Source organism: Electrophorus electricus, chromosome 4 (assembly GCF_041902795.1).
Source record: "Electrophorus electricus isolate QZ-2024a chromosome 4, ASM4190279v1, whole genome shotgun sequence".
NCBI lineage: Eukaryota > Metazoa > Chordata > Actinopteri > Gymnotiformes > Gymnotidae > Electrophorus > Electrophorus electricus.
The window spans coordinates 38,562,501-38,575,521 of record NC_137500.1 but is presented as its reverse complement, the minus strand read 5'-3'; the positions used below and the strand labels follow the sequence as shown (position 1 = coordinate 38,575,521).

At 49.4% G+C, this 13,021-nt stretch overlaps 1 protein-coding gene across 4 annotated transcripts in view; it reads right to left on the bottom strand.

Annotated features, from left to right (window-relative positions):
• Positions 1 to 2,706: 2,706 nt before the first annotated feature.
• The window catches only part of tlk1a (tousled-like kinase 1a), a 34,891-nt gene continuing 24,576 nt past the window's right edge, over positions 2,707 to 13,021 (bottom strand). For 2 of the 4 annotated variants that reach the window (XM_081713689.1, XM_035520801.2), the window contains exons 5-23: positions 10,562 to 10,600; positions 9,180 to 9,255; positions 9,023 to 9,066; positions 8,735 to 8,830; positions 8,544 to 8,630; positions 8,276 to 8,368; positions 8,039 to 8,149; positions 7,694 to 7,830; positions 7,370 to 7,561; positions 7,220 to 7,286; positions 6,950 to 7,047; positions 6,651 to 6,732; positions 6,406 to 6,497; positions 5,776 to 5,865; positions 5,096 to 5,265; positions 4,856 to 4,991; positions 4,605 to 4,716; positions 4,268 to 4,375; positions 2,707 to 3,881 (exon numbers count right to left, since the gene is read on the bottom strand). In XM_081713689.1, the coding sequence (XP_081569815.1) occupies positions 3,726 to 3,881; positions 4,268 to 4,375; positions 4,605 to 4,716; positions 4,856 to 4,991; positions 5,096 to 5,265; positions 5,776 to 5,865; positions 6,406 to 6,497; positions 6,651 to 6,732; positions 6,950 to 7,047; positions 7,220 to 7,286; positions 7,370 to 7,561; positions 7,694 to 7,830; positions 8,039 to 8,149; positions 8,276 to 8,368; positions 8,544 to 8,630; positions 8,735 to 8,830; positions 9,023 to 9,066; positions 9,180 to 9,255; positions 10,562 to 10,600 (1,986 nt within the window). In that variant the 3' untranslated portion in view covers positions 2,707 to 3,725. Of the gene's footprint in view, positions 3,882 to 4,267; positions 4,376 to 4,604; positions 4,717 to 4,855; positions 4,992 to 5,095; positions 5,266 to 5,775; positions 5,866 to 6,405; positions 6,498 to 6,650; positions 6,733 to 6,949; positions 7,048 to 7,219; positions 7,287 to 7,369; positions 7,562 to 7,693; positions 7,831 to 8,038; positions 8,150 to 8,275; positions 8,369 to 8,456; positions 8,631 to 8,734; positions 8,831 to 9,022; positions 9,067 to 9,179; positions 9,256 to 10,561; positions 10,601 to 13,021 lie in introns of all 4 variants that reach the window. The other 2 variants (XM_081713690.1, XM_081713691.1) reach the window with 2 other exon arrangements.

Genomic DNA, 13,021 nt, shown 5'->3' with positions numbered 1-13,021 from the left:
CCCACGTTACAGCACATTTAACACGGATTATCCGCGAGGCCAGCCGCGAGCCGATGTGACGCTAGAACGCACCTGCGCCTTTTGATACTTGGGGATCGAACTGAATCAATCTCGGTCCGAAACCGCGAGACGGACCATTAGCTAAGCTAAAAAGCCCGTGTGGCGCAGATATCATTCAACTGCGCATTGAAAGGCTGCAGGTTTCATTTTGCCTTCCAACAGACTGTAGGCGATTCGTGTTTTTATTTTAAAGCGGAACTGGCGCCGTTCTGAAATCCAGTCCCGCTCTTTCCAGCATTGCCCATTTCTCAAATTAATAGCCCAGAGAGGGAGCTTTACGGCGCGATCACGCGGCACGGAGCTTCCTCTGATGCTCCATTATTCACCCTTTTAAAGACTTTTATCATAAAAGCCATCAGACCTTTGCTTTGGGAAGCCAGTCTTAGGCCTTCTCTGGCGCGATGCATTTACTTTAATACAGCAGAGCGAGATGTGTGGAGCAACATATATGACATATGAAATCGCATACATATATGAAATCTGATCAGTGGTAATTTCACATTATGAAATCTGTGTCTTGAACTGAGGTGTGACTGAAAATAAAAAGCTTTCACAAAATGAGGTCTAATCTGTATTAATTTGTGAAAATGACTGTGTGTATCTAAATGTGTTTTAACCTTTTTTGAGTAACCTTTTAAGGTTCGTGCTTTTAATTATGCGTAAACCCTACACGCGTTCCCTGCATAGTGGGGCTATATGTTAAAATAAGCGACTGCCCCCAGTAGATACTTATAGGCAGCAAGTCAAGTACTGCTGGTGATAACATTGTTAAAGCTTAATTACACTGATACATAATTACAGAGTTAATTGGGAGGCAGGTGTCTCAGGGCTTGGGCGGTAATTGGAAGATAATGAAAACAAAGAGAGGGAACCCAAACAGAAGAATCTGTTTCAGCCATTAATACCACCATTACACACACGCACACACGCTCTGCTAACCACGGTGAAAGGACTGCTTTTGAAGCGGCAGTTTTAAAAGTGCAATTCATTAATATTTCAGTCAAGATCTTATTCTGTTATAGATATGAGCATATCAAATTGTGACAATAATAATAATAATACCAAATCTATAATTATTTAAAAGCATTTCCAGCTGTGAGAGCATAAAAGATCATTCCTCTGTAAATTATCGGATGTTGTTGATACGGGGACTCGCTAATGCCTACCAGGACAGGGGAGTAGAAGGCTACACGTTCACGATTCAAATTCTAAATGAAATGAGCACAAACTTACTGTGGCAACTAAATCTGCACGACTGGAAACCTTTAACAACTCTGGACGAACTGAATGGAAATGTAGCCTTTCTACATGACTTTCTAAAACGGGCCTTTGGTCTCTAATCCAAATTACTGTTCTTGGTTTGTATTAATGTCTAGCACCCCCACGTGGCCGCAGCTCGGTACTGCACTCACGGTCCGGTCGGGCTCTCTCCTGGCTGTGGGTATTGATGTATAGCTTCAGTCGGTGCAGGCCGATGTGCTGATGTGTTCGGTCCTCCTGGGACTGGCTGCTGCATTAGGCTGCTGATATATACCGACAGGCCTCTTTGTGCACGACTCCTTTAATGAAATGCTGCGGGTGATATTGACGAAGGTGGGCTGGAACAATGCCATGGTCTCGCACAGTCTGTCTCTTTTCGGCATTCACTGGCGCTCTCTCTCTCTCTCTCTCTCTCTCTTTCTCTCTCTCACACACACACACACACACACACACAAAATGACCTGCCGTATTAGTCAATACAAAAACGTAAACCGCATATTTAAATCAACGCATGAGAAGTACACTGAAAATGATCTCGTGGCCTTAGCATCAACAGGCATTTTTGTATTTCAATATTTATCCCCATCTTTACGGCATCATCACTAACGTCAAATTAGTTATGTAAAAAGAGATTAATTGGTAGCGTTCAACAATGCAGAGCCACTTCGATGATTATTGATTGTGCGGGCCAAGCTTGGCTTACTCCAGAACAAAAGCACTTTTACTGTGGGAAGATTTATTACAGCTCAAACGCAATTTGCACCATCCACAACCTCTGAGTCTGTAATAGGTGTCTTGTTAAAGCTGAAAGACTGGCGGTAAATGTCCTTCTGAGACAAGAGCCCTTATGCAATTAGCGTCCATGTTCCCGATCACGGGCATACACAGAACAAAAACTGCAAAGCTGTCCAAACACAGGCCTGGACTGACTGCTTAGTGCTTTAACGTCAAAAGATGAGCTAGTATATCTGTGAAAACCTCCTCTCCTGACCGCAACCCAGCGCCTGCACGCTGCAACACACCTACAGGCCTTTGATATACTCTCACGAGCGATCATTAAACATGACGTATAACTTAGTGGGCGGGAATCTATTAGTCAGGATTTGATTGGATGGTATATAACCACAATATGATATTATTGGTTAATATTCCTCCCCTACTTAGCCATAAGGCGGGGGGATCAGATGTTATAGTTGCCAAAAGTTCTTCATTCTCATAGATTATGGAAAAACAATAGATTTATCTTTCAATGTACAACTAGGAACTTTAACAAGCTAAAAGATTTATTCAAGCTTTTCTTTAAGTGTGCTTTAGGTAGAAACTTGGACCAGCTGTTAGTGCAAGAAAATCTTAACAGAAAATGTTATAATTTCAAGCAATATATAATTTCCTCGCATTAATCATTTATTCTTTTAACAGAACTGTACAACTGTACCCAAAGTAGTTCATACAGCCATTTTTCCGTATTTTGTCCTTTTTAAAAAAAAAAAAAAAAAAAAAAAAAAGCAACATCAAAGCAGCAAACACTCTGGGAAAACAAATTTACAGGAAAGGGGAAAACTGTTAAATGTTTGTACAGCATGTATCTGTGGAAATTTAATATCTGAAATTAAGTTCCTGTACAGCAAATATACATAACTCTCTAGAAGGGATTCTCTTTCTTTATCCTGAATAGGATTTTGTACATTGTAATTTGTCTACATTTGGTTATTTTGTGCATTGAACATTATTAATATGCTGCCTGGCCCTATGGTGACACTACATGTCACGTATGTATGCTATAATTACATTATCATAGCTAATTGTACAAAGAAAAGAGCTAACACTTCCTTCCAAAATTCAAAACACTATCACTGAGCTGAAATCTTTAGATACCCTAGTAAAATCTGTAGACACCTACAAAACAATGTAGGTCCCTTTAACGAACAAGTGTCTCTCTGATGCATGGTTTAGTCGTTACAACCTGGCAGAGACCACGCATCAATTTATCCGTATGGCGGGATGCAGGTCTTCACATCCCCTCAAGTCAACTGCCACAAAAAAGAGAAAAAAAACCCAAAACAACCAACCAACCCCACCCCCCCCAAATCACATTTTAAGGTACTTAATAGTAGCAGTGCTCCACAGAATCTTCAAAAGGCCATTATACTTCAAGGGTGTTTTTAAGCAACACGCTTGCTGCATTAAGGTTCACTCTTTCCCAAACCCCGCCTCCTCATCCTCTACACTTGGTGGTGATCCAAACTGAAGCTCGAGCCACATAAATCCCCAACGTCCACAGCCTGAGGGAGTCGAGCGCACATTTTCATTGGTCGCTGGGTTCCTGCCCAGCCCCTGGGGTGGGGAGGGTGGGGATAGGCCACCAGGACTGTCAGTCAGGGAGTCAGTGCAGACAGTGCAGGTTGTCAGTAGGAGATGAGGCTAGAAGAGGCGGGGCTTGCAGCCAGGTTCCCAGAAGAGCTGGAGCGCCTCATGTGGGGAAGCAGGTAGGAGTCACTGCCCAGCTGGTGGACGTCGAAGCGATCCTCCTTCCTATAGGCCAGGCACCGGCGGATAAATGCCTGCCAATCAAAAATGACATCGTGGTGAAACCCCGGAGGAGACGTTATGAAACAGTGTGGAACTAGAGAAAATGTTTTAGAGAAAAGTTTACTGTAAAAGTTTACACATGGACCTCAGAGTAAATTGATTCATACTTAATTCTACATCCAATATGGCAACAAAAGATATTTGGCAATCTGAGGATACAATGGGAGCTCATGTCAGCGTCAACCCGACATACCACAAGGCTGCCACTAGAGGGTATCCTAGCGGTACAAATGAACATGAACGGATTCTACATAACACAGTGCTACTTACAAATTCCTTTCACATTGTTTCCACGACGACTACCTAAAGACGACTTAAAGGATACTTAATAAATTGTAAGGACGTTACAATGACTGACCTTAGCCTCATTGCTGGCCACAGGTTTAACAGGGAACTGGACTTCGGTGGCTTTGAGAATAGTGTTCTCCTGCAAGATGTCTTGCTGGGACTGGTTATGGCCAAAAGGCTGAAATTGTAATGCAAGTCATTATTCAGGTGAACTACAGTGGAGCAGAAACTCTGAAGTGTACCGGCTCAAAGGTAGCACAGAGAACGATGCACATTCTGGACCTCTGGTTTCTGGATTACTTGCGTTTACAGCATGACATTAATAGAATTGTTTTCCAAGCAAAGCGAGTGTGATTTTGCAGGAGACCAAACTCGTCCTGTTGGCGAGGCCTGTGCGGTCTTCCTACCTTCCTTCCATAGAGGCACTGGAAAAAGAGAACTCCGACGGACCAGACATCCACCTTGCTGGAGATCTTTGGAGGTTCCTTACCCACAACAAAACACTCAGGGGGCAGATACCTGTAACAGCAAGCCAAGGGACCTTACATGAGGGCCAAACGTCACTCGACACGTTCAAAACACTACGCATCTCCATAAAAATGCCGCAAGACGAACAGGTGAGAGCAGGCTTGGAGGAGTGTGTGTGTGTCCACGCTACCAGTAGGTGCCAGCTCCTTGTGACGTCAGGTCCATCCCGTCTACTCCGTAGTTGTCATCATCCATAATTTTGGACAAACCAAAGTCTGTGATCTTTATCTCTCCACATGCTGTTCCATCTACTAACAAAATATTCCCTGAACACACACAGATGCAAACACAGTGAGCAAAGACTCCTTAAAATAAGACTCAGCCTGTGCATTACGTGGAGGATGTGTGTGTGTGTGTGCACGCGTGTTACCTGGTTTAAGGTCATAGTGTATTATAGGTGGTTTGATCTGATTCAGGTATCTGAGCGCGTTAACTATCTGCATGACAATTGACCGAGCCTCTTTCTCAGACATCAGCTTGTGCTGTTTCAAGTAGAAGTCCAGATCGTTGCCTTCACAGTATTCCAGAACTGTACAAAACCTGCAAAGAAAATTGCAACACACTCAGTGTTTAAACTGAACCGAACACAACAAACCCAACCCTGTCAGTCCCGTCTGGTAGGTCTTGCCTGCGCAATCTTACAAACAATAGGGCAGGTTCTCCCTCTATAAAATAACCCAGGGTCATACGGAGGTTGTTCCTGGCCTACTTTAACAACTGCATTGGAGCCAAAGCAACACTTTAACCCCAAACCCCTGTAATTCCCTCAGTAGGCAAATCAAATTACAGGAGGCTTTCTGCGAACAAAATTATATCGTTTTTTTAACTCATTTTTAGGTCACGACTCATTAAGGACTCCCGAGAGCCACTCTGCCATCTCGAGATGATGATGTGCTCATGTTTTGTTTAGAGTGTGTCTCAGCGAGCCAGGGTCCACAGTGAGATGGGTTTAACACTCAGTCTGCGTTTCTAAGCTCTAAGATGCCATCCCGGAAAGGACAGACCTGGCCAGCCTCGCAGGACAGGGAGGAATAATGGTCAGGTACTTACGTGTCTGTGTCCAGTGAGAAATAGTCATAAAGTTTAACTATTCGTGGATGATCTAGCTGCTTGTGTATCCTGTACTCTCTACAGGCGTGTCTAGAGAGAGAGAGAGAAAAAGAGAGAGAGTGTGAGCGCGAGAGAGCGAGAGTGAGAGAGCAAGAGAGAGCGATTGAGAGAGAGAGAGCGCGCGAGAGAGCGAGAGAGTGCACAAGAGCGAGGTTACCATGGGCAACCGAGGCAAGCCCCAGGCATAAAGCCAGTCAGCCCTCAGGTAAAACGGACTCGATTTTCAGACATTTACAGTGTGGAACAGAATACCAATCAGTCTGGAAATACCGTGCTTCCCATATCAAAGCCTTAACCCACCAGGCCCAGACAAGGCCCAGACGGCGTCTCCGCTGCCAATCCCACCACCAGCTGGCTCCTCAGAGCACATTCAGCACATATTCAACATCGTCAAAAAATCATTACTTAAAAAAAAAAAAAAGAAGAAAAAAGTGAGGATTATTAGTGTTCTGTACTGCTCACGGAGGGCAAGAAACCGAGGGCAGTTAGGAGCAGCGTGACTCCTCCATCCCCCCACCCCGTGACTCCCAAAAACCCACTGTGCCGTCTCCGAGGATCACTCAAACCTACTTGTGGTAGTTCTCCTTCTTCTCCTCACGCCAGTTTTTGTTGAGCTGATGGATTTTCACAGCTGCATAGCGCTGCTCGATGAGGTCAAACGCCTGTAAAAATAAATAAACAGATAGATAGATAAATGGAATTAAACAAACAAGATTAACATGAAAACGCTGTGGGTGCAGAACGTCTCGCACCAGTCCGTTCGAGTCCCCGCTGGGGTGTGTGTGGTGGGTGTGCCGTGTCATCAGGGGCCCTACCTTGTACACTTCACTGAAGCCTCCTCGTCCGAGCAGGTGCAACAGCAGGTAGCGCTCGTTCAGGGTCGGGTGGTCCTTGAACCTGAGCACGCGACACACATTGGCCTCCGTGTTTCACATCACCACGTTTGTTTCATTTCATTAAAGACAGAAGCATTGCTGTCTTTTCTTGCTCATTACACACACACACACACACACACACACACACACACACACACGGGTGGGGGTAGGCGCGAACTGCATAATGAATGATGCAGAAGACAGAGGCGGGGCCCCGTCGCCGTGGCGACGGCACTCACTGCGAGCTGTCCTCGTTGCTTATTCTCTTCAGCTCTCGGATGTGGAGGTTCCGCACTCTTTCCAACCGCTCCAGCTCCGCCTGGATCTCAGCCTCCTCCTGCCACGCAAGCGCAAACGTCAGCGACCCTCACCAGCAGGACACGCGGCTCACGCAAACATAACCTCCACATCGCACGGCATGACTGTCCACGCGGATACGCTGGTGTCTAATTCATTTCGTAAGACGCAAATCGTGGAGGTTTTTGGCAAATATCAACGCGCCTGCTAACCTTTTTCAGATGGCCGAGGCGTAGTTTAAAAATTTCTTCCTGCTCGTGGTACTCGGCTAAAGTCAACCTGCGCGGGGACAGAGACGTGCGTCAGGGGCCGAACAGGGCAGCGCGGGACGGGCGGCGCGGGACGGGCGGCGCGGGACTCACAGCTGCGGCAGGCTGGGTTTGAGGAAGGGCTCGTTGTCGGCTCCGTTCACCGCCTTGTTCTTGCGCTGCTTGGGCTCAGCGAGGCCGGCGCCAGGGCTCTGCGACACGCTGGAGGATGGCGGCTTGCGCTTGGCCAGGAGCTTCCGCTGCCTCTCGATGTCCTCCCTCTGCTGGTTTATGGACTCCTGCTGTCTGCAGGACACAGGCGCGTGCAAACAGGGACGAGCGAGAGACAGAGAAAGACATGGGTTAAATGCGGTTTTAAAATGGGCACTAATTCTGGCGTGAAAGGGGGTCCCAGGATCTGCAGGGGACTTCGGGTACCTGATGAGGTTCTGAAAGGCGTAGCCGTCTGTCCATTGCTCGGTGAAGGAGGCACCGTGACGGACGGTGGTGAAGTGGCCCAGACGCAGACGGTCCTGCATGCTCTTCTCTCTGCAGGCCTGCTTCTCCTGCGTGCTCTGAACGCCACGCACACATGTACGCACACAGAGTGAGTTGAAAGGTAGTGAGGTATGATGCCCACAAGCCATGTGTATGTAAATTTCCCCAGGTCACACCCATCATGCGCTCGGGGCCCACATGTGCGCGTGGGTGTCTTTGGAGGGTCCCTCGCACCCCGGTGGGGGTAACCACGCTACGCCGCACACAGACAGAGGCTAACCTCACCTTCTCCATGAGGAGCTTCTTGCTCATGGTGATGCACTTGTTAAGGCGTTCCTTGTATTTTTCAAGTAGTTTCTGTTGTTCGTCTATTTGTCTCCTGAGATCACAGTTTGCCTGGTGCAGGTAGAACAGAACAGAAAGCACATCCCCATGAGTGAGAGGAATAGCCGTAAAGCTTCCGACGACAGCGGGATGGCTCCTCTTCAGGCCCCCACTACGCCTCCCCCGGCGTCCACTCACCCGTAACAGGTCGTCTATCCTGCCCTCCTTCTTCTCCAGGTCCAGGTTCTTATTGCTCTCCAGAGCAGCCAGCTTCAGTATGGTGAGCTCAGTCTGGCCGCAGCGGAACCCGCCACCACACACAAACGCAGAGACACACACACACACACACTTAATGTATGTATAAGATGAGATCATTTACCAGCCAAAAGAAAAGGCAATCATCATCATTATCATCATCCTCCTCATCGGGCAGTGAGACGTGAAGCAGAGTGCAGGTCTGGCCAACCTGGATGCTCTTTACGGCCACCTGTTTAGGGTGCATCATGTGGTCTCCGAAACACAGACTGGTGGGTGAGGAGCTATTCTGTCTGACCTGAATCCAGGCAGAAGAAAAGTCATACAAGGGTTAGAGGCGTGCGTGTGTGTGTATGTGTGTGTGTGTGTGTGTGTGTATATATATATATGTGTAAGGCGTACACTAGATCCTGGTGCCGAGTGGGAATGTGAATTCTGGGGAGAGCGGATAACTGGTGGTAAACCTCGAACAGGACTGGACCCATTACCACCCTGTATCTACAAACAAACAAACAAACAAAAACAAGGCAGGGGTGTTACTGAGAAATCACAAGTCACGTCATCACACACGCAAGAAGAAATGTCTAAAAACGTCAAACTGTGAGATTATGCTTTAAATCCGTTCATTTTAGACACATTCGAGCCACTTTTCCAACCTTATTCATTTGGTTCACTTGAAATGAGACTTACATCAAAATAGTCACTAATTTTGGTTCCCCGAACGATGGATTTCCCTAAGCAAGAAAAAGAGAAAAAACAAAAAACAAGTGAGGGAAACTAGAAATGTGTCAAAACAGAGTGTGTGTGAGTGTGTGTGTGTGTGAGTATGTTCTGGCACCATGATTACCTTGGCTACTCTCAGACTGGATCTCTGCTTTCCTCTTGCGACCTCTGGATGACTCTGACTGCTTCTTTTCGGGAGTCTGCAGGTCGGATCAAAACACAAAAGGGATTTACACACTCCCCGTTCCCAAATGCTCCCCAGTTCAGGACAGAAGTAAAGACCCTCCACTGTGGGCAGAAACGACTCGGAATCGGCCGCACAAAAAGCTGGCCTGCCCGACCCCCAACACGGCCCCTGCTCCATAATGAGGCACACCCCGAGCGCCCAACACTACATCACGACGTGCCAGGCTGTGGAGGATCCTATCCTGGGTGCCCGAGCCTTAGACAGAACACCCCAGCAGGGCTCCGCTCGCCCGCTTTCTCGATACTCTCCCATCCTCTCGCCCAGTTTCTCAATACTCTCCATAGTTTGTGGTGCAGGGTACCCTGAAAAGGTACAGTACTGACGCACGTGGTGAAGACGTGCGACTCGATTTCTCACAAATCCGATCTCTGAAGCAGAGATCGCACCGTGACCAAACCGCAAAAGGTGGTCAAATTGTTTTTTTTTAATTTTTGAAATCAAGGCACCATTTTTACCATGCTGGCGCAGACTCTGGGACAAGCGTCAATAACCCAGTGCTCTGTCTCCACACTGCTGGTCCACGCGCGCCATGGCAGGAGCCGACATCTTGCTTTGGGGGGGCTGTAGAAATCCCCATCAACAGAGACAACAGCGCCCCTCTGCGTCCTGACAGCTGAGTAGCTGGAGGTGCACACTAGGCCTCCTCCGCAATACGCACTGGTAGCGGCACACGTGGCATCCCCCTCCCTGATACGCGCTGGCAGGGGCACACGTGGCCTCCCCCCACCCCTGATACGCGCCGGCAGGGGCACACGCGGCCTCCCCCCCACCCGATACGCGCTGGCAGGGGCACACGCGGCCTCCCCCTCCCTGATGCACGCTGGCAGCCTGCGTGCGGCAGGCGTGTGCTGCGGCTGCCTGGAAGTATGCAAATCAGGATTAATTGCTAAATCTGTTTGTGGCCAGAAAACAGGACACTGCCAATAATAATCTGGCAGAAGGAGAAGTGGGTGTGGGGTGGGGAGAAAGGGAAATAATAAATATGCAAAAACAAAACAAAAACGGGAGACAAAAACCTCTGCTGCAGTACCCGGTCCTGTCCCCCTTTGTGTATATTAACAGTTACTTCAGTCACTTCATTAACATCTTCCAGCGGCGCGACCCAACATGACCTGTCCCTCAAACCCGTCTGTCACGTTACGTACAGAAACCTCGGACCAGCTCCGGCTACCCCACCACGTCCGTCGGCTCTCTCCCGGCAAGCAGCCTGGCAGAACTCAGAAGGCCGTTCCGAGTTAGGAGGCATGAGTGCGACTCACCGAGTACGCAGGAGAAGCTCCCCTCTTCACGTCCGAGCCCTGGGAGGGTGCGGGGCCGGGGCGGAGAGAGGGAGGGGAGGAGAGAAAGCAGACGTTAGGCAGAAAAGCAGGGCCGGCGTGAGGGACCGTCTATAATTAGCTCCGGGAGACTGTGATGGAGAGAAGAGGCGGCCGTGGGGCTGGCAGCTCGTTATCCATGTGCCACACGCTCCTCGCTGGCATTTTGGGGACACACTGGGCACCAGCACGCAGCCAGAAAAACAAAGCGCTGGAACAAAGCGACCCTTGTAAACAAAACGATCGTTGCCATGCGGTTTGTAAGAAAGTGCAAATAATTAACACGCACATTATTAATGGACTGTACAATATACACAAAAGTATATTTAGGTCTTTTAGGAAAATTCTAAAAATGAAACCATAAGCAAAGATAATAAAATAAAACGTGTTACACATAAAGCTTATATAACATTTATTTTACAACATTTATGTAACTGTTTTCACTATGCAGCCTTGTAGAAGTCTACAGGTTTTTTGTTTTCACAGAGATACCGTTATTAACTCAGGTGACTGTCATGTCATTCCCATACAGATGATGTAATTTCTGGCTTTTTCTGGTAGGGTGTGGGATGGACATCAGAAATATCTCCCTCTAATTGAACGGTTTTGTTGGCACGGGTAGTGTATGACAGTGGTGTACCAACAACCACTGTCCATTCTTACTCATGCTTCAATTTGCCCCAAAAAACAAACAAAAACACACACACAATAAAACCAACCCAACCACACTCATGGGCGCATTGCCCTATTCCATCCCACAACTGCCCTTATAATCTCGATCCACCGCTAACTGACTAAAATCAGCCAATGAAACGAATGTTACTGAGGACCTGGAGCGCTGTGATGCAGTACATGTGAAGGCGTGCACGTTTTCCAGGGTTTAATGTGTGTGTTCAGACTAACGCGCGTCCTGGAGCCTCTCACGCGACCAGGCACAGAATAAGGTGCTCTGCGTTTCGGAGGTGACGAGCGGTGGTACATACAGAGCGAGGACTGCCTCTGCTCAGGAGGGACAGGCAGCTCTGCTCTAGGGTGCCATCTCTGACAGAGCCGGTAGTATTAGCAGGGCCGTGCACTAGCCACACTCCATCCGCTGTGGGTTTGTTTGCCGTGCTAGGGGTGCTGTTCGCTGGGTGGTGCTGCGTTAGCAGCAGTACGCATGAGGGTGGTGGTTGTTGTGCGCTCGCCGCTGCAGTGGGGGGGGGGTTTTTCCGGTGAGAATTAGGTGCATCTCTGTGTCTGAGTGGTGTTGTGACAGGTGTGTGTGTGTGTGTATGTGGTGATGGAGAAAGGACCTGCTGCATTAGAGTGCGCACTGACGAATGGGGGAATCTGGGTGTCTGACATCTGCGCAAAATAAGCAAACACCCCCCCAATAACACGATCCTTCAACCCTCTGTACACCCCCACCACACAAAACCCATCTTGGTTCCTTCCACCACTCTCCCATCCACATTCCCCTCTGTGCATCCCCCCAATTCTCTCTCTCCCTCTCTCTCTCTCCCTCCCTCTCTCTCTCTCTCTCTGTCTCTCTCTCCCCCTCTCTCTCTCTCTCTGTCTCTCTCTCCCCCTCTCTCTCTCTCTCTCCCCTCCTCTCTCTCTCCCCCCCCTCCCTCTCTCCCTCTCTCCCTCTCCTCCTCTCTCTCCCTCTCCCTCTCCTCCTCTCTCTCCCCCTCTCTCCCCCCTCTCTCCCCCTCTCTCCCCCCCTCTCTCCCCCTCTCCCTCTCCTCCTCTCCCTCCCTCTCTCTCTCCCCCTCTCCCTCTCCCCCCTCTCCCTCTCTCCCTCTCCCTCTCCTCCTCTCTCTCTCTCCCTCTCTCTCTTCCCCCTCCCTCTCTCCCCCTCTCCCTCCCCCTCCCCCTCTCCCTCTCTCTCCCTCCCTCCCTCTCTCTCTCCCCCTCTCTCTCTCCCTCTCTCTCCCCCTCCCCCTCTCCCTCTCTCCTCTCCCTCCCTCTCTCTCCCCCTCTCTCTCTTCCCCCCTCCCCCTCTCTCTCCCCCTCTCTCTCTTCCCCCTCCCCCTCTCCCTCTCTCCCTCTCTCTCTTCCCCCCCTCCCCCTCTCCCTCTCTCCCTCTTCCCCCCTCCCTCTCTCCCTCTCCCTCTCCTCCTCTCTCTCCCCCTCTCTCTCCCCCTCTCCCTCTCTCCCTCTTCCCCCTCCTCTCTCTCCCTCTCCCTCTCTCCCTCTTCCCCCCTCCCTCTCTCCCTCTCCCTCTCCTCCTCTCTCTCCCCCTCTCTCTCCCCCCTCCCTCTCCCTCTCCTCCTCTCTCTCCCCCTCTCTCTCCCCCCTCCCTCTCTCCCTCTCTCCCTCTCTCTCTCCCCCCTCTCTCTCTCCCTCTCTCTCCCCCTCCCCCTCTCCCTCTCTCCTCTCCCTCCCTCTCTCTCCCCCTCTCTCTCTCCCTCTCTCTCT